This window comes from Micrasema longulum, unplaced genomic scaffold (assembly GCF_059751315.1).
Source record: "Micrasema longulum isolate JH-2025_06_02 unplaced genomic scaffold, ASM5975131v1 h1tg001285l, whole genome shotgun sequence".
NCBI lineage: Eukaryota > Metazoa > Arthropoda > Insecta > Trichoptera > Brachycentridae > Micrasema > Micrasema longulum.
Window position 1 is genome coordinate 154504 of NW_028278472.1, and position 22655 is coordinate 177158.

At 30.5% G+C, this 22655-nt stretch overlaps 1 protein-coding gene across 1 annotated transcript; it reads left to right on the plus strand.

Annotated features, from left to right (window-relative positions):
* The first annotated feature begins 937 nt into the window (after positions 1–937).
* Positions 938–7149, plus strand: LOC148276081 (mitochondrial transcription rescue factor 1). Its single transcript, XM_088234784.1, has 4 exons — positions 938–1273; positions 1366–1505; positions 4068–4140; positions 5552–7149. The coding sequence occupies exons 1-4, from the start codon at positions 1073–1075 to the stop codon at positions 5753–5755; spliced, it is 618 nt and encodes a 205-aa protein (XP_088090910.1). The 5' UTR covers positions 938–1072; the 3' UTR covers positions 5756–7149.
* Positions 7150–22655: the final 15506 nt, after the last annotated feature.

Below are 22655 nucleotides of genomic sequence, written 5' to 3' on the forward strand. Positions count from 1 at the left end.
ATGATCCTGTTAACTTAATTTATTGCTTTATGCAATACAGCGTTTTGAATGGATGATTATTGTTTTGCTTCTGTCACCCGAATTTGCTGTCTACTTTTAAAAGTGGTTCAATTGGTTTTCTTCCTTAAAGGATATTGAATCATGTACTTCATTAAAATTGATTGCCTATTATGAAAGGTTAATGGCAATTACCTAACTAATTAATACTGATTACAAAATTCAAACCTTCGTACCTACTTTTTCATGAGAAATCATTGTGTTCATATTACAAGAAGCCTCAATAATAAATCAGTTCATTACTGTATACATTCCCTACCTACCGAATTAAAATGGTTTTCTTCGCGAGAATTCTTTGTGTACCAATGGTAGTTCAGTTTTTACTTAAAAAATATTTTTCAATAGACGATTGAACTCAGCTGAACAAAAATTTGTACATCGTATTATTTCGCTATGATTTTCAATGTTTTGTTTTTCTAAAACTACTCCGCGCGTGACGTCTCAAATTCTTTTCCGCTTCTTCTCGGTCAGTTCTGCCGATTGTTCCGTTGACGGTAAGTAAACCGGAAAATCTTTCATAACACTTTTATCATTGGTTGATTCATCTAAACTAGTGACGTAGTTCAAAGTAGTTAATTTGTATTTATCAAAATATTTTTTCGTGCAATTTCAAAAAAGTTTGCCGTTTAATTGAATGATCTAATTTTTACCGTGCATAACAAAACACTTTTATTTCCGATTTCTCCTAGGGCTTAAGTTCCTTATTCATAAATATTATATTCTATACTATTACTTTAAAAAAATATATAGAAAATAATAATATTCTATACTTTGAAACACCATAGCGACATCTATCTTACTTTAATGTTTACTTCAATGATTAAGCAAATACCCACACCATTTTTTTATCTTAGGTACCAGCTTTACCGACCAAAACAAAGACCTAATGTCTAATGTCATATTCATATTGACAAATCTGTGGACCAAATGACAGCTGAGAGGAGGCTTTTAGGTTAAAGTTTATGAACGGGTTTTGTGAGTTTTAAGTAATAAAGTGTTTTACTATTTTACAATCATGTTTCCTCGAAGACTCTTACTGCATAATTTTCTTTGCTTAAGTCGCGGTATGAACTACTCTTTGTATATCAAACCATTTGAAAGAAGAACTTTTGAAGTTTTAGAGAAAGCGCCAACATCTATTTCTTTAAATGTGTATTTACCCTGCATTTTATCAAAAAAACGCTTCAAGTCATATAAGAAAGGAAAAGGAAAAGAGGTGAAATTAATTTTTAATTTAAAATTGAATACTGTTCTACAAATATGGAATATAAAAATGTAAATACACTTAATGATTAATTATATTTTTAGGGTGATAACTCTGACGAGGAAGATAATTGGAAAGGTGATGATGATAGAACACTGAGCAGGGATTCCAAATTAATTAAAGTGAACGTTACTTCAATGAGAGCTGATGCTATAGTTAAATCTGGATTAAAAATAAGTCGGAAGTATGTTTAATTATATAATATATATTTTTAGGTTTTAAAAGAAATATTGTACTCATCTTTATAAAAATGTAGCAAACTTGGGGAATAAACCACTGAAAGAGAGTCCTACAGAGACTGGATACCATATGCTCACTCATTATTCCCTTTCCGCACCTAATGGTGCATAGGGCACTGCATTTATACACCAATCTCAGCGTATCTTGATCATTTTTGTTACATGAAGGTAAGACGATCAGTCTTACGCTTCGACGATGTAGTCCTATTCTATAGTCCTTAAAATATAGCTTGATTAGAATGACAGTTGTCAGCAAAAGTGACATAACTTTGCAGTAACTTCTAAGGAGTGATTTATGTTGAAAATTAGTATCTAGCATATTGAAAACGAAGATTGAAAATTGATACATATTGAAAATTGATATTAAAAGTTAGTATCTAGCATGTAATTTTTTTTTTTTTTTAAGACAATGCTTGACATAAATCAACAAATGTATAAAATCAGCTTTAAAACTAAAATAAACCTAATTATTAAAGACGTTCTTACAAAGTTACATAATTTTGCAAAAATGTTAGAGATGGGACAAATTGATTAATGTAAATTGATCTAATAAAAAAATAATTAATTTGATATTGGATATTGTTCATGAAAAAAGTATAAATGTCTTAATTTTGGTGAATAGGTCTTAAACACACTATAATATGCTTGTTTTTGAGTTTTAATATCAATTTTCGGAAACAGAGTTTCATGTTTGCATGAAAAAACTGATAAAATCAATTTGATCGGTACATGATCAGTGATTGGTACATGATCAGTGATCGGTACATGATCAGTGATCAGTAATTTCCCATCACTGCTGACATTAGTTTGGCAGCTATCATTTTATTCAACCTAATTTAAGGACTTTAGTGTGAAAACACCCTTTTTAACAAATATTACCATATGCTAGAATGCGATTATTCATGGACACTTTTTTCTCATAGGATCCACTCGTATGAACATATATCATAACTCTTTTATTTTTTTAAATATTTTACTTCCGATTGGACGGTAATTAATGGTTTGAGGTTAATCTTATTTGACTGACGTACTGGGATACTTTTGTTGCTGACTCCTTTTTATAGACACAATATATCCTTCTATAGCCATCTTTTATAATACAAAATATCCCTCCTATCGCCATCTCTTCACTATCAATGTCTTTTGGACTGATGGCTATAGCCATCGTTTCCTAAATGGCTTAATCATGAACACGTTGAAGTCTGTATTTGACCTAATTAATTATAAATTGTAATAAAAGAGAAGACTGTTGAATAAAATTACAACTGCATACTTTAAGTTTGACATTTTTAGGCATTTGGTAATGTATCCAAAATAAAACAAGTTTATTGGATTGTAATTCTACTTTATTTTTTATAAAATATAAAAAGGGTATATTGTGACGCGTTTCGTCTTGTTAGGACATTTTCAAACAAACAAAAAGTGCATTCATTAAACAAAAACCTGAAAAATCCCAATTTGCAAAACACCTCATAAATAACAAACATAATTTAACAAACAAAAACAAACCTGAACCATTACACATAGAAAATAAAGGCTATAGACTCAATCTGTTAGAACAGCTAGAAATAACAAAATATGACAATAACCCTGCTAATATACTTATAAATGAACAGTTAAACCTAATTAATTCACCTTTACTTAATATTTTCAAAAATAAAAACTAAATTATTTATAATTGTAATCTTGTTATTGTAAATTTGTTATTCCATATTATGTACGAGTATAATATATATATATATATATTTTATTATATACCTACTAAATATATAAAAACTTGTAATGTTCCCAATAAATTAAATTAAAATGAAATAATATTATAAAATCTGAATGTATTTTACCTTAGTTGACATTAAACATGAATGTAAAACACCAATGTAGAATTTCAACAATAATTTTCAAAATAAACCTGTATAAATGAAATCAATATTTTTATAATTATTACATTAATTTTAAAGTCATACCCTTACAAATGTTTTTAAATAATCGAAGGTTTTTCCCCAATATAACCAAAATATTCCTCTTATATACTCAGTATACCCTAATTGAATTTTAATTACTCAACTTATTTTGGCTTGTACAGAAATCCACAAACATAAAATAGCAATTATTTTTAGTATATAAGGAAACTTCGTAAATATTTAAGTTAGTTTGTTTGAAAATGTCCTAACAAGATGAAACACGTCACAATATACCTTTTGTATATTTTATAAAAAATAAAGTAGAATTACAATCCAATAAACTTGTTTTATTTTGGATACATTGCCAAATTAAATATGGAATTCTACCAATTGTCTGCATACACAATAAATTTTTAGGCATGTTAACTGATTTTTTTAATGTTAACTAATTTATTATTTAATTAATATTTTTTTCATATATATTTGCGAGCAATGGAAATAATTTATATTTATTAATACTCAACACAATAAATAAATTTTATCGGTAAACATTCAACAAAATGTATTTATTGCATTAATTAACTCATGTTTATTTGTTCTTTTCAGTAAAATAGAATTACTGTTTTACGAAAGTAAAATAAGACTGAATGGGAAAAAATTACTCAAGAAAAGTAAACAGGTAATTCATTCATATTTGCTAGTGCTAAATTTACTATATTAAATGCGCATAGGACTATCACTATTTCTCCAATTAATTCTACAAGATACTCTCGTAGTGTAGTGGTTTAAATCTCCTTGCCTTTCACGGCGAGATCACAATGATACAAATAATATTTTTCTCACATCTTGGTGTATACACCCCACTGTAATTTGTCATTTTTGGCTTGTTGTGGTCAAAAAGTATAAAAATAGAAAATGATGCGTATCATGGTTCTATAAATGTCTACAAACCACATGGTGCCCATTATTCGTCTATCAGCTGCTTGAAGTTTTTATGATAGAAAAAGCACTGTTATTTATAGCCGTATCACATCACTGTGACATTGCTTAGCCGAGTGCATAAAATTGGCCAGATCATTCAGGGATATCTTGCATTGCACACATAGATTTATTGATGACCACAGATGAAATTATTAGTAAGAATTGTGAAGTTAAAATCTTATCTACAAAATTGATTGGATTTTAAAAATATTTTTTTAAATGTCTGGCTAACACGCATGAGTTTCTAATTTACCTTTTAAATATACTTAAATCCAAAATTGGAATAATAACAAATATAAAATAACCAATGTCCAGTTTCATAGCTTTTTAAAATTTATTTTTATAATTTGCTTATAAAAATGACAATCGAAGCTAGACTGGGAATGAACAACACTCATGTATGGAAGTGAAACATAATTGACAGAGAAAGGATGAAAGCAGAGTGAATGCGGGCAAAATGCGGTCGCTTAGACAAATGTGTGAAAAATCAATATATAACAGGGGTTCGATCAGGCGAGAGGGCAAATATGAGATAGGTGTAATTAACAGTACTAAGAAATAGCAGCTAAGATGGTTTGGCGACGTAAAACAAATGGATGACGAAAGAATGGTAAAACAGATGTAAAAACAGATGACTAGAATAAATGGTAACGTAGGATGTGAACACCAAGAAAGATGTGGCATGATCAGATAAATCAAAATCTCAAATTAAAAGCAGACACAACCAAAGGGCATGTATAAATGTGTCAGAAGATAGAAATGTATGTCAGGATAGACGTGTGTGGCGGTCCATTTTCTGCCTACCCCTACAGTGAAATGACGTGATGGTAGTAGTATAATTTTTATAATAAATGTTTATGTCTTAAAGATGTCGCTAAAGCGATGAAACCGGTCACTGGTTATTCTAAATTTTCAGAATTTACATCTATGTCATATCTTCTTGGGATACACTATTTTAAAAGTGCATACATAATAGAAGAGTAATTTTTGTGTTTTGTATGTTATTTTTTGCTAGTTATTAATTTTAAAAATAAATTGTTCTATTAATTCAACATTTATTTTTTGTATTGAATGCTTTGTTTTTTTAACATCATTTCATTTGATTTCAGATCAATGTAGGTGACGAAATCGACATTGTAAAAAGTATCAGCCCAAAAAATCCAAATCATATTATAATATCTCGTCTCGAGATAATAGACATGTCTCCGGATGAAGAGTCTATAGAACTTAAAGCGAGATCATTTAAAACTCTTCTGATAGATAACTATGAAGATCCATACAAAGAAAATGCTCCTCCTAATGAATTGAGTTGAATAATACAACCATATAGAACATCACAGATGCTATAAATCAATGTTAGGAAGATGTATTATGTTGTGATTAACCAATAAACTTTCTTTTTTAACTTAAGAATGTTGAAGTCCAGTTGTATTATGTACTTGTATTTGTTAAATGGGATGTATTGTTCCCGGCAAAACTATGTAAAAGTAAAACAGGAAGTATTTATAATGATGAAAACAAAGTTATTTTACTTGAATTACAATATCGAAAATGATTTTTCACAATAGGTGCGAAGGTTTTCACGGTCACTGTTATCAATATTATGTATCTTTTTTGGGTGATACCGTGTATGTTGGATTTGATCCGACATACACGGTACACAGTTTTCCCTGAAGATGGCTCTTGCAATGGTAGCCGAAATGTCGGATCAAATCCAACATACACGGTATCAGCCAAAAAAGATACATAATATTGATTTTTCACAAAGTCGATTCCTTAACATTAAGTTGCATATTTTTGATATCAAAAACAAAACACGCAATTAAACCATCACGGTTTACCCGTATAGAAAACAACTTAGGTCTGTCTTTATGTACAAACCTCGCTTCCTCTATGTTTATACATCATCTCATGCACGGATGTTGATTATTTTAACTTTTGACGTGTCCATCTTCGAGTATGTATATGTTAAATTTGGTCATGCCATGCCTTTCTCGGACTTCCTAGCTTTCTGCGTCCATCAATATTTGCATTGTCAATCCTTTTAAACATTTATTCACTGTCTATTCGCTCTACATGTTCGAACCAACGCTGCACTCCATTCTTGATTTTTCGATAATGCTTGTCTCAGCCTTACATAACGCATGGATCTCGACATCTGTGCACCTGCCATGCATTTTTATCTCACATTCGCCTTAGAGGTTGTATTTTAACAGCATCCAGTCTACTTTCATCCTTGTTTTCCAATTCCATACTTCTGTCTAACGCATTAAGTGCCTGTATTACAGTAGGAAGTTAACTTTTATCTACAAAGTGAAATTATGTTTTCTGTATGAAAAATCAAATATGAATACTTTTTTCTTTACTTAACATATTCAATTACAAGTTCCAGACATAGATACTTTAAATTTTCATACAAATATTCACATTTTCGAATATAAATATCGATTTTACTTTATACCGTCTTAATATATCAAAGAAGATAACAATTGTACTCGCGGCCCAGGACTCGATCGTGAACAGCTAATTTTAAGCATGTATGCGACAAATGTATAATAAAAATAAGTGTACTTATTGCAATACATTATAAGGACAATGGTTGCAGTCACATCTGATCGCATTCAGCACAAATGACAACTGTTATCTAGCTGTGGCCATTGGTTGACTGGGCATACTGCAAATTCCTATTAAAAGTTTTTATCAATTACATTTTCTTAATTTTCACAGTATTTTTGTTACATACTATTAGTGTTCTACCATTCACTGTGTTCTACAGTATTGCAGCATATATCGCCATAGCAGTTAGCGTGTCTAGCTACTATGCATCCGTTATAATACATAGTATAAAATTTATATTTGAAGCACTAACTTTGTGGTTATTCATTACATAATAAAATTGAAAACAAGGTACAGGATATAAAGGATGAATGTAAAAAAGGAGGGTTTGAGATAGAACCTTTTTAGGTTCTCAAACCTCTTTGACATTAAATAAACTTATAAATATACAAGAAACTTGCTTAATGTAAATATATGCTGTTTTATATAATCTTAAATGGTTTTCATAAATATGAAATTATTGTATAAAGTTTATATTTGAAGCAGTATCTTTGTGGTTATTCATTATAATAAAATAAATAAAACAACTTTGTTTTTAACCACTAATTTTTATTTTTCATCGACCGGTTTCAAAGCAAACAAGCTTCTTTGTCAAGGTTTACGTAACTAATGAATTGATTCCTTTTTATTTTATTTCTATCATGTTCACTAAATACTACACGTGGACCCAATAAATCAAGTGTTTTAAAATAACACTTGATTTATTGGGTCCACGTGTAGTATTTAGTGAACATGATAGAAATAAAATAAAAAGGAATCAATTCATTAGTTACGTAAACCTTGACAAAGAAGCTTGTTTGCTTTGAAACCGGTCGGTGAAAAATAAAAATTAGTGGTTAAAAACAAAGTTGTTTTATTTATTTTATTAAATTATTGATTTATTTCCAGTATTTCACTAACATCCACCGTTTATTCCCTGTGTGTATTTTTTTTACTTGTGCAATTATCTTGGAAAGTAGAGTCTTTACGTCAAATTTTATTAAACAGAAATGTAGATCATGTGAACTGCCGTCAGATGACATTATTAGTTTAAAACACATAAACATTGACATCCATCCTTTATATCCTGTATTCTTCAAGTTTTTGTATATTGTGGTAATTTAAAAGGTGTTGAATTTTTAAAATATATAACTGACTGTGGTTTTTAAATGATGGCACACACATTTAATGCCCTTGACTTTTATTAAAATCACTTGTTAAAATACACATTTTCATAAACCCAGAAATAAAAATTAAGTAAAGGAAAATCATTTAGATGTGAGTAAATATTTGTATTTAACCACTTACCAACTTTTCCTTGTCTCTAGTTAGAGATGCACCCGTTTCTTCGTCGGGACATTTTTTACACTAAAATGCAAATCCCACTTTACACCTTCACCATATTAGATGCACAAAAATGTTTTTTATTTATTTAAATTTTTGTATATAATAAAAATTGTATCTTGGCAGGCTTATTGCCAAATGGGAATTTCTCCCACCAAAAAACCATTAGTGTTATTTATATAATTCAAGTTGCAAAACGTATTCAATAGAAAATAAAATTAAAAAAACAATATTTGTATGTAAATTATCTGAAATCAATACTAATACTCGGTGGGTAAAAGGAATAAAGAAGAAAGACGAAAGGAGGATACATTAAGGAAGAGAAAGGAGATGTTCCTTCTTTGATAGTGGATGGGAGATGATTCCACAGTCGAACCGCATGAATACTATATGAGTTGGAGAAGAAAGAGATATTGTGGATGGTGCTTTGATAATTAAAATTGAGTTTAAAATTTTCACGGAGGTATATTGGAGTGTTAGAACTATGAAGTACACTGAACAGAATATAGAGGGAGTGATAGTCTCTCTGCTGTCTAATCTTGAGCCATTTCAGTTACCTAAAATAATCAGAAATCTGGTCATATTTCCTAATACCAAAAATATAATTATTAAAAAAAAATATAAAAACAAAAATTTTACAATACGCCCAAGGGGCATTTACAAAAAATACACAGGTAAGTACAAACAATGTAAGTAATGATTTTTAAACTAAACAACACTTTTTTTTGTACACTTGTAGAAACAAAAAAGCATACTGCAATGCAAAATAAAAAGTGAAACTTTGCATACTAAAAAATAAAATAAATGCATGTATTCTGAAGTCGTTCAAGTTTATAGAGTTGCTAACAGCTTAAATCAGTCATGGAAACATTAGCGTAATCTAAAATGTGTAGTATTAATGCTTGTATGTACTGGTTTTTGGTAATAATAGGTAAGAATTTCTGCAATCTTCTAAGTGATTGTAGACTGCAAAATATCTTGTGGCTTGATTCATTAATATGAGCTCGCCATCAAAGATTTTCAACCACTCGTACTTCTAGATTGAAATATAAAACTATCATGCTGATAGGACACATACTGTTAAAAGCCATCACCAACTTAAACAGGTATTATAAATAAAACATTATAATATCGAAAAGTCAGTAAGTGGTCGGTAACATTTAAATTTTGACTAAGAAAAACACAAATAAAGGGAAATATTGATACGAATGCTAATATTTGGAACACATCTTAGTCTTAGCGTAGGTCCGCGGACAGGTACCGGTCTGTTTAGATTTTCTGCCGGTCCGTAGAAATACTTGTCGCCCAATTTTAAATTCCTGTGCCTAAAAAATCGTCGTTTACTATTTCTTTACCTGTTGTAATATAATATTAAAAACTAATAATCAAAATACTACATAGATAAAAGTTTTTGTACCTGCGTTAGCGGTCTGCAAAATGTTTCTATTTTCACAGGTCCGCAAGCTTAAAGGGGTTGGGAAACGCTGCTTAAGACTGATAACCTTCAAAAACCTTATTTTTATTATGATTTCACGTATTAGAAAACGTCTGAAAATCGTTTTCAAAACTACACCAAAATCGAAAAAAAATTATGCAAAATGGTAAATGTTACCCAGTGAAATCGCAACCAACGGCATTATTAATATAAAAATTAAATAAGGGATTTCAAGACAGTTAAACTCCAAAGTACAGAAGAATAATCCATATTTTATATTAAAAAGTATGTCACTTGCGCTCTGCTCCAATATTGCCACAACCCCAGCAGTTTTCCACCAGTTGGCTCATAACGGCATTTGGGCTTTTCCCTTAACTATACTTAATAAAACAATTTTTATAAATTTTTTCACAGATTTACGAAAAAATTTTTAGTGCAATTAAATGCTGTAATTTTTACCGCGTGCAAGAAAATATTTTTCATTTTAAATTTCCCATCCGATTGAACTTCTCCATTCTAATAAATCCTTTATTTAATTAGTATAAGAGCATACTTCTGTTGTTGGAATATACGAGTATAATACACTCAGAAGATAATGAAAGAGGGATTATTATTGAACCCATCCTTATTTATTTATTTATTGACGAACTTTTGCAGTCCATTCTAACAATACAATTTCTTATAATAAATACAGGCACTAATCAAATAAAATTAACGCTAGGAAAAAAAAATATTACTACCTCAAGCCAAGATCCGGTCTATCGTTGCGATTTTTTAAATCTATAAAGACTTACACCAAAAAAGTCCAGATCTTGTCTCGAGTTTACAATACGACACAATCGGGACATTGGTGCATGCAAGCCATAGTTTGTGCTGTGTTGATCGAGAAACAGCACATTATTATTTCGCAACCGGCGGATTGGAACATTGAATGCCACTTGTTTCAGTAACGATGGTACATCAATTAAGCCATTCAGTAAATTAAAAATAAATATGGAGTCAATGTTATTACTACGTTTTTGTAGACTTGAGATTTTTAACATTGACTCCATTTAGCTTTTTTCTTTTCAGAATGACATTCTCGTTTCCTCATCAAATGATCTTGATAATCCTTTTCGTCATAAGATAATGACGTCCTAAGTTCTTCCGAATCAACCTGTGAATTGTTATGGATTTCCGGTTTCTGGGAAGCCAATAAGGGCAACTCACCGAAAATAACTAGTGGCGTCACGCGCGGAGTAAAAGATATGAAAAAAAAAGGAAATTTATAAAATCCCAGCAAGGATGCGATACACAAAAATAATTTTAAAAATTGTGTTAGTTTCATATTCTATTAATAAATATATATATATTTTTAAACCAAACAACATTATACATACTTTTTAAAAAAAATATTTTTTTAAGGTATTTTTTACAATAAACATATGAGGTAAAACAGAGTATTAAAAAAATAAAGGAAAATTACATAGTAATGAAATACATATTAATAGTAAAAAAAGTAAACAAAAAATCCCAACAAGAAAACGTCAATGAATTTTTGTTCCTATAGTAAATAGACAGCTATAATATTTTTGTGTAACATAAGAAAGAGAAAATAAAATATTCTGTAAAAGATTATATGTTTTTTTTCGTAATTAAAAAAGGAAATAAAAAATATTTAAAAAAACATATTATGGCCAAAGATTGCGCATGTACCTTGGTCCTAAGAATATTAATACTTTTCAAAAAGTATACGGGAGGTGAAAAAGCCAAAAAACAAAGAAGACTGCGAGCGGGAAATTAATTTTTGTAAAATATTATACCAGAAATTGTGCTAACCCAGTTAGTATTATTTGTAAAAAAAAAATCTCTACCTTTTACGGAGGCCAATTTTTGCCGTTTTGAAATTAAAAATGCGAAAATTATCCCAATACGCTATTTTATTCGTGAATAAAAGTCCACTTTCGTCATAAAAATTAGTTTCAAATTGAAATAAAAATTTCAAGTACACTTTGTTTTAATGCAAAAAACACCATTACTCCCAGATATGCTATTTTTATTTTATTTTATTGAAATAAACGTCGCGTCGTGTTCCAGCTCCAGTTGGGTTTATCAACAATAACAACGAATGAAAGAATTGAAGGAATATAGATGTTACAATATGGGCAGAATGGTGAATGTTACACAGTGTGTAAAGTACCCACTTTAACCAGCCAATGACAGGTCATAAGCCCTTAGATGCCTAGACTTTTATATTACCTTCTCTTATATGTTATTCATCTCTGTTGTAATATATGTAATATTATTATTATTAGTATTATTTTATTTATTTTTTAAACCAAATAAACTTCTAAACACAGTTCTATAATTTATTACTTTAAATTGTTTTTCGTTTAAATTTATGTTGTTAATACACTCATCTTTTTATTTTAATTTTATACCAACTATATTTTTCAACACTGTTTCTATCTTTTATTTCTTTGTATTGTATTTTTTTTAAATTTATGTTGTTTATACCTACTAATATTTTTTTTTATACCAACTTTACTTCTAAACACTGTTCTATCTTTTGATACTTTATATTGTATTTTTAAATTTTATGTTGTTTATATACTCATATATTATAAAACTTTGATGTATGTAAAAGCCTTGTGGGCGTGAAAAATTGATAAATAAAAAAAAAATAAAAAAACAAATAAGTAACAGCTCTCCAGGGAGTTGAATCCCGTCATTCTCTGCAAAAATTTGGACAAACTCAAAATACTGTTTTTTTTATTTTTAGTATGCTTTGGCAAATGAAATTACATTTAAGAAAAAAACGCTAACTTAAAAGTATTGAAATATTAAAGGGAAAAAAATAATCTGATATTTATCAAAAGAACTTGTAAAATGTATTCCGTGGAACGAGATTTCCCAGTGAAAAATACATTATGAGTAAACCGTAGAAATTATGTTTGCGAATATGAAATACTCAATAAATAAGTACAAATAAAAAAGTTTATTTTTACAGAGCACACCCAATCACGTTAAACACCAAAATAGGGAAATATCACATACTACGAATACCGATAAAAATATTCGAAATGAATTCGGAAAAATTAATTGTATTTTTAAAATCAATATCGATGTCGAGGAAAAATGTTTTCATACATAACTTTAAAAAAGAATTTATAAAAAAATATGTCCCTAGAAAAACGTGACATGTTTGGCATCGATAATTGTGACGTCATAATTCGTGACGATGTTTTATAAAAATGTAAACGGCCTAAAACAAAGTTCAAAATAAAAATGAATCGTGCTGTATGATGCAATGAACGCTTTCGCGGGAATTCAAAATTATAAGTTAAAAAATATTTTTTGTGCTAGTAACTAATGAGGGTCCTGAACCGTGATAACAAAGGCTATCTTCATCGATTCATACCGAAATGGATACTTCTCTTAACGTCTCTACTATCTCTATCTACCTGGGCATGCTCTACCAAATTGTCATCTCGACGTCATATGATCGAATCTAACCAATGAATGACGCCGAAAATTTAGTCCGCGTTCCTTACTTTATCAAAATTATAAATAAATTTCATTTATATTTCGAATGGCCGATAAAAAGTGGCCACTTCAAAGCGATTACAAATTCCAATAAATCCCAATTTAAGCGAAAAATGCTCGCTTTACATTCATCTGTATTACATCTACCGAGGTATTACAAACCAGTTTTTTTGACATCCCGATACGTACACTCAGACAGATAGTAAAACAAATGGAAATAATATATACCTAAATTGTTTTTTTATGGTGGCAAAGTTTTTACGGCTAGATGTTCATAGGGCAGTACCCACCCACATTATCACTGCATATGGCCGTTCGTTTTCAAAACTGACAGTTACGTCAGAATTCTATTCAACTTCAAAATTGACTTATTTCTCTCTCGTATTTTAGGAGGCTTTCAAGAAAAAAACTGGCCACCTCAGAACGATAAAAAAAAGGAATTAAAATAAAAACTGCTCGGTGGAACGAAAATTTGGTCACTTTTAATGAGTAGACCGAGAGGTGCTAGACCCGTTGTTACAAACCGATGTACCTACCTCAAAACTTGAAGGTGGGGGGGAAGGCAGTGTATCTTCGTAATCACTTGGGATAATATATCTCTAACTTTGACGTCAAAATGAAGGTATGTCACTTTAGTGCGTGGATATGTTGTACCGTGGTGTTCCCTTGTTACATATCGATGCACTTACCCAAAGCTTGAAGGTGGGAGTCGGTAGTAAATCTTCGTAATCGCTCTGGAGAATTCATCTTTAACTATGTCATCATGGTGAAGGTATAACGTCCTTAACTTCCCATGGTAATCGCGGCCCTGGGCCACGTATAAAAACGCTATCTTTATTGGCACATATCGAGACGATTTTATAGAATTTCTTGCCAATTAATATTTGGCAAACATTAGTCCAAAGCTTAATTCTTCCACTCCTTGACTATGCAGATGTATGTTATCCAGACGCTAACTCTGAATTACTTGATAACTTGGAACGATTACAGAATGTTTGTATCCGATTCATATCTTTGATCTTAGCAAATTCGACCACATAACCGAATATCTCACGCAACCACACTGGCTCAGTATCAGGCATAGAAGAAACATTCACATTTTTTAATTTCTTCACAATATTTTAAATAATCCCACTTCGCCTGTTTATCTGAGAGAGCTCTTACAACCTCTATCACAACCCGGATTATCTCTTCGTTCTAGTAACGAAAGAACCCTTTTAATACCCTTTTATCGCTCTAATTTTCTCGCCTCCTATTTTACAGTAGTAGCCGCTCGATTGTGGAATAATCTACCCACTAATGTTAGAGACGCCCCTTCTTTATTTTTATTTAAGTCAATATTGAAATGTCACTATCTGAATATTTAAGTTATTCCTTTATCCTTTTTCTTTCCTTCCCTTCCCCTCTCCTCACTTCATAGTAAAGTTTTCATTTATTATATTTTTTAGTTAATCTTTGTTTTTTATTTTGTATAAAATCGTAAGATTCAATATGTCCATGTACTTGTAATTTTCTCAAACTGAACGGTTTGGGAAGGCAGGAAGAAATTTCCCCAAGGCAATATGCCCACCCTTATATAAATTAAATATTTATATAAAATTTTAGATAAATAAATTTTATGTAAAATCGATATTTATGTACGAAAACGTATAAAAGTTATAGTTCCTTTGTCGGCAACCTGTAATTAACATGATTAGAAAAAAAATGTTCACATATTCTATTTTTCATACAGAAAACGTAATTTTACTTGTAGATTAAATTAAAATAACTGTTTTATTCCCTTTGTAATACAGGCCCTGCAGCTGATATAAAATACTCGTAGCATCTTCTGATGTAAAAAAGCTTTCAGTTTTAGTGCTATGGAGCAGTGGTTCCAAATTAGTGGTACGCGTACCCCCAGGGGTACGCGAAGTTGCACCAAGGGGTACGCGCGGCAACCTTAATTTGTGGGTAATCTGTTTATATTATAAAAGTAACTATATGGTATGTTCATAATTATTTATTTATTCATATTTTTTTCCACTGTAAACTATGATTAATAATGTGAGAAATATTTGCGTTCTTATGATTTACCCAAATATTTAATTCTGAGGGCCATTTTCAACAAGTTGTAAATAACTCACTATTAGAAAATGATAATCAAGTTGGGGTAGCGTGGGATTCGAACCACAGACCTTTGGTCCGTGACACTAGCCACAGGACCACAACCCGAGTTAACAATATACTTTTTTTTAAAAACATTGTTACATTTGAGAATAAACAAAGAAGACTTAATAAACAGAGATAATTAACAAAATGTTCAGACAGTTTTAAACACTACGTATTTATGTTTATTATAAATGTAGATATACATTTATAATAAACATAAATACGTAGTGTTTAAAACTGTCTGAACATTTTGTTAATTATCTCTGTTTATATTACATCAATATTATTTATATTACAAAACGCACGAGAAAAGAACAAAAAACATAGCATAAGCTATACTTTTGTAGAGCGGTTGATTCAATTTTGGTTTGGGCGAATAAGACAATCCATTTTACTTCTACCTAGCTCCACTTTCTGTTTTTATACCTTTTTTGAACATTTTCTCGTTACTAATTATTTTAATAGCTAGTGGAAGCAGGTTATAGATTTTAATTGAATAACACTTAAAGTCCCTTTGTCCGAAACTGGTACTAGTTTGTATTTGTTTAAGCTGTCTTTGTGTTTAGGATCTAGTGCTTATATTATTTGTATTTGATGTATTGTGGGGGTTATGTCTTTCATTTGAGTAAGAATAGTTTTTGAATTTGTGAATATTATTTTAGCGTACGATTGCTTTGGTGTCATAAGTTGTGATTTGTGGAATATTTCTTCAGTAGATGTATGTATATTATGTACATACTTATTATATTATATACATAAGTATGTACATAATATACATTATACTTATTTATTGCATTCATTCTTATCATATACATGCATTATAAATTTATTTCACAACACTCATAAAGAAATTTTCAAAAGGTATATATTTGTATGCTTTTGCAAATACGTTCCCATATTATTATTTTTTTGTCGTATTATTTGGTTCCTTAGAACAAGCATTGCCTCTATAGGGAACGATATATCTTTTCAAGTATTCTACTATACCGCACTCCTTCACTTGTTTAATTTACCCTCAGTGTTTAAGTAAAATAGTTGTCTGTAACTTTCCTTACGTGATTTTTCTAAAACATAAAAAAATCTCTTGACTAAGATAATTTAATCAGTAGAAAACAATTACGCAAACAACAATTCACTGCCATTTTGCATGACGTACATTTGCGAGAGCAAATCTTCGACCAAGATAAACATAAAAACAAAACGTCGTCACAGTTTTCAACTCGAGGACGACTTGAAACTGAAGCTTACCAAAAAGCAACCAGATTTTTCAGAGTTGTGCAAAGAAAAACGAGTCCATTTGTCGCATTAAACTGATTTGTCCCGCCATTGAAACTGTATTTTGATGGCAATAAAAATAAAGACAAACTGATTGTACGTGAGTTTGAGGTCTTTCTTGAAGTGGTACCCAGGAAAAACTAATTGGGAACCACTGTTCCAGAGAAGATAATCATTCTCTTTCGAGTGCTATTTTAGGGGCTAAAAAACAAATGATCGATTTAACTTCTGAGAATGCGCTATCTTCCCTAATCTTCCCATGCTTCCTCCCTCGTATTCCTACAGCATTTCCCCCTCTCGGCGTATCTACCCGTCTAGTATCTTTCCTAACCTACAAACATTAAGATGGAGTGTTGAAGTAAATCGTTGCTGAAGCTAATGAGGTGTTACGCAGTTAAGTAATGTGCCTGGAAGACATTTACACCTGCTATTTTGTATTCTGAGAACGTACTGAAACCTTTATAATATATTTTCTTGACTCGCTAAAAAACACTCCTCTGAAATATTATCTCATAAAAACAAACTGTCCTATGTTTTGTATTAAAGGGCCCTCGCTTTCTCACAGTCAAAAATATTTCTATAAAATACGTTATATTAGCTTTTTTTTATGAATAACCCGCTAAACCTCTATTTTAGGAATTTGTTTCTTTTTTGGGTGATATCGTGTGTGTTGGATTTGTTCCGACGTTTCGGCTACCATTGCAGAAGCCATCTTCAGGGTAAACTAAAGCTGTTTATAAACTAAATTGCCAAGGATGTGATAAGGTGAACATAGGACGAACAGGGCGCACAGTAAAGAAAAGAATTGACGAACACAAAAGAGCGTGTAAACATGGGCATCCTAACAAATCTGCAATAGCGGAACACTTTATAGACACCGGACATTTTTTTTTTACCGAAAAATTTGCATAAACCCAGTAATTGCAGTGCACGAATAATAAAAGAGGCAATTGAAATACACAGACACCCAAATAATATAAACAAAGAAGACGGGCTTAAATTAAACTCAACATGGTTCCCAGCACTACAAACTACAAAAATGAATAAAAATGTGCCTACTGCCGACGGGGACACGGTACAAATTACTAGTACTTAAACACATACTTTTTTCTACAAAACACTCAGTTTAGCCTGAAGATGGCTCCTGCAATGGTAGTCGAAATGTCAGAACAAATCCAACACACACGGTATCACCCAAAAAAGAAACAAATTGATAACAGTGACCGTAAAAACCTTCGTACCTCTATTTTAGGCTTGATTTTAATTTGGCAATTTGTGTATATTTTTTGTACCAAAAAATTTTTTCACTTTGTGGTATAACATTTTACACTTACTTATTTTCAAATTTGTATAACCCACATTAACTTTTGAGTTATACATCGACTGGTTTCGAGGTTACGTTCTCATCACCAGGACTTAATCTTACTTAGAATTACTCGCTTTGTTAATTATATTACAAAATATTGTAAGAAAGAAACGAAAGAAGAAGAGAGAAAGCTCCAGTAAATGACCACCTCCCAGTAAATGACCATTGGTTAATAAAACACAATTTAATAGGAATTGCTACATGTGTTCAGTCAAAAAACTTTTAACACTTGAAACTATGACAAAAGCGGTAGGCGCACACATCTTTTGGTAAGAAACAAATCTATCAGTTTTGAACTGTGAGTTGTCATAAGGTAAGAGTGCGTCTTCCCGTTATTGTTCTGAGATCGATAGTGTTATTTTGTAAGAAAAGTGTTTTATTTGATGCTATTTCTTATGCATTTTTTTTAATGTGTGTCATATTCTAATGTATTAAGGTGTTTTATAATGTTATGATGTAACTAAATCCGAGTATTATTTTTACTGAGGTTGTAGTGGTCATTCACTGGTTATTCTGCTATTTTTTTTAGAGTAATATTAATTATAATAATTGTAATACTCGTATTTCAATGAAAAAGTAAAATTACTTTGAAAAAATAATGTGTTTTTTATTGTTTTCTTTTATTTTGTATGCTTAAATAGTGAAGTTTATAACTATAATGTGGATTTCACTACAAGATGAACCTTAAACGGTCATTTATTGGTGCTTTGACACTACGCATTTTGTCCAATCATTAATTATCACAACAAATGTTATACAAAATCAGAAACTTAATATTACAGGAGACGTAACTGCAGTGAAATGTTTACACCATCTTCTTACTTACGTACATATTTTTTTATTTGAACCAGTACATAAGTAAAAGTTCAAAATCAGGAACAAATCTTTACTGACGAGATCAAGTTTCGGCGCGTTCGCCGTCGGTGCTTGAGGCCTCGGGTTGGATTCCTAAGAAGGTCATCATTAAATCATATCTAAAGAGACAATCTCTACAAACACGAATACAAACATTTTAATAGATATTGTCCTGTAAATGTTATTATCGGCCTATGGTGTAGTGATCAAGATCAGTAATATTAATTATAATATTCTTTTTCTTTATTTTGTACGCTTAAATATTGAAATTTATACCTAAAATGTGGATTTCACTACAAGCTGAAACGTCAACGGTCATTCATTGGTGCTTTGACCCTATATGAATAAAAATAGAATTCGTTTAATGTTTAATGTTTACTCCCCATAATAACTAATCAATTAAATTTAACTTCGAGTCATCTTTTAAAAATATTCCTGTTACGATTGATATTATCTTCTTTCTCTCCTTCTTTCATTCCACGGTTGAATAATATAAATAGGAACGTGAGTAAGTCTAAGTTAATTCAAGTCTTGATGTTGAGGAAGTAACCTCGAAACCGATCGACGTATAACGCAAAAATTTAAGTGGTTTATATAAATTTGTAATTACATAAGTGACATGTGTGTATTTTCCCATGTTCTAGAGCGAGATCTCATGCACTGTTTTACACACCCAAAAGCCGTACGAACGTTAGCCAGAATTCACTATTTATTGAGGCAATTCGCTATACATCTATTTTTTTCTACATATCGGCAGATTAGCACCTATCTGCTCTCTATTCATTAACTTGTCATTCGCAATGTTATTTTACTTAATGTTTACAGTCAGCATTACGCAATTTGTTAAATATCCCTTAAAGTAACGCAGACTAAAATCGTCAAAAAAATATTTTATTTCCTACATCTTTATTGTAGAAAGTCACATTTTCAACCTCTGGAGTATTCGCATGCCTGTCTACTAAGAGAAATGACAATAATGTTTTTGTGAGCTTAGTTTACCCTGCCGAAAATAAGTAAGCCCAAAAAACGATTTTTTTGTATAAAAATATACGTACTCAAGGGAAATTAAAGGTTAAACTTTACTTACCATACAAAGTTCATAATAAAAAGTTAAAAGATTTACTAGATAAAAATACATTCAGCACTACCGAAAAATAAGCAGATCGCGGTTAACAAATTTTCTTTTACATTTGAAAATATAATACTATTAATGGGCTGCGGTACCTTGGTCCGAGATTCGAACTACACAACTTTTTTCACATTATTTATTTTTCTTCTTCTTTTTTCACTTACCTGCACTTTAAGTGGAGCATGTGGACATCATCAGACACCTCTTGTTATTCTGAATCTTCTAGCGGGGGAAGAGAAGCCTTCTACTGTATTCCGTGGCCCTGTTATTTAATTTTTTTTATTTAGGAAACATACAGTACAGTTACATAGTTTTATATTTTACACAGTTAGACTTAACTCTAATGGACCAGTGAAGTTTCCATATTATTAAGTAATTAAATGCAAGGTTATTAATTAAAGTACAAAAAAGAGAAGGAAAAAAAACATAAATAGAATTTGTTTAACATTTTTAATTAAAGTAGTAAAATGATGAAAATTTGTAAAAGTAATTAAAAGTTAAAAATTAAAATAAAAAATGAAAAACATGCTCAAGTGTAAAAATAAAATAAAATAATAATGACATTTTTAAATAAGGAAAAACATAAATATACACATACGTATTTTAAGGGATTCTAAAAACGACGAGAAGAATCTTTAAATAAAACAATAAATTTAAATTCATTTCAAAACATCTTCAAAATTAATGATACATTAAAGTAAGAGCAGCAATATATTTATTTTATATACATATACAAGTTATACATATACAATACAAGTAATTAAAAGTAGTTTAAAGGTATAAAAACATGTTAATGCAGCAGAAAAAAAAGAAAGAATAACAGTTATAACAAGAAATATTTAAAATTTGAAAAAGCAATATAAGGAGAAGAACCGAAGGTAGTTGATAAAATTTCATTAAAGCGATTTTAGCAGTCAAACAAATTTCAGTGGAAAAATTGGATTAAAATTAACGATAATAATGTATGTAATGTGAAGTGATGTAAGAAAAAAAGGGAAAGTTATATTGATTTATTTAACACTTTATATACATATACAATATATATAGATATTAGGGCGGGCATATTACCTTAACGCAATTTCTTCCTACCTACCCAAACCGTTCAGTTTGAGAAAATTACAAATACATGGAAATATTGAATATTACAATTTTATACACAAATTAAAAACAAAGATTAACAAAATAAAAATATACGAAAAAATAACATTTTACTATGAAGAGAGGAGAGGGGATGGGAAGGAAAGAAAAAGGATAAAGGAACCATTTGAATATTAAGATGGTGACATTTCAATCTTGACTTAAACGTAAATAAAGAAGGTAGGTCCTGTCGGGTATAAAGATCTGGTGGCTTCCAAAAATTTCAAGGCTTTTAAAAAGTTTTGTAATCATTACGGCGAATTGATCATGTCCAATTAATTTAATCCCAGTCAGTGAAGAATTTACTTCCCTCTTTTCTCAATCCAGTATTTATGTACTTTTGGATTACTTTCTTTCGGCACAAAGATGCTAAGGCTACCAGATTACAGAGAGCTCCTTCGAGCAGCTTTTCTCGTTTGACAACGAGCAAATTTTCCGTTTACGTGGGCACTGCCAAGGAGACTTATGTCCTCAGATGCGGTGTGTGGTGGGCAAGCTGTATATCGTGGAGGGATTGCTTTTCTTCAAAACTTGATTTTTTGACTTAACCAATAAAAAAACAACTTTGTTCCTTCCTCCGTGGATGCTACAAATAGACAAGTCGTGCATTCAAATCTTTTTAATATCAAAATTAATTTATAGCAATTTTGTACTTAAGAACTACAGCACCCGCTTTTATCCCTATACATTTTTCGCACATTGCTATCCCATTATGTAGTTAAGTCCATCAGAGATTTAGAAGCTGTTTTGGACTATCAACTGACATACAATGAGCATAAATATAATATAGTAAATAAATCATTGAAACTACTTGGCTTCATTAACAGAATATCCTCAGATTTTACTAATGTCCTCTTACAAAAAAGTATCTATGAAGTGCGCCTAGCGCCCAGCCCGTTCTCAGTGGAACGATAAAACTAGCCGATTACCTCAGCTTATTCCTCCATACAAAAAAGTACACTATATTTTATGTTTTTAACCCAAGTCAGCTTTTTTAGTACAAAAACAAGCTTGCAGATTACAAATATTGTTGAAGGACTATTTTACTTTGATAGGATACCGTTGACATATAATGTATCACATAGGAAATGGCATCATTCAATTTTAAAGGAATCGGCCAGTGCTCAGTGTTGACAGTTACTGCTGAATGTCATTGTGGTATTTGTTAATAAACTTTTGTGCAAGTATTGTATTAAAATAGTATATTATAAAGCTACGTATATCGCGTGTTTGATAATAATTGTTGTTTGAGTTGATTCTCACAGAACCACAGAAAAAATAGTAATTTATAATTATATTACTTACATATTATGTATTTATATGTAGGTATAAATTAATGGTAAAAAATAAATCACGGCTCGCCACTGACATCCATCCACCCCCATCCTTCAATTCTTCCATCTG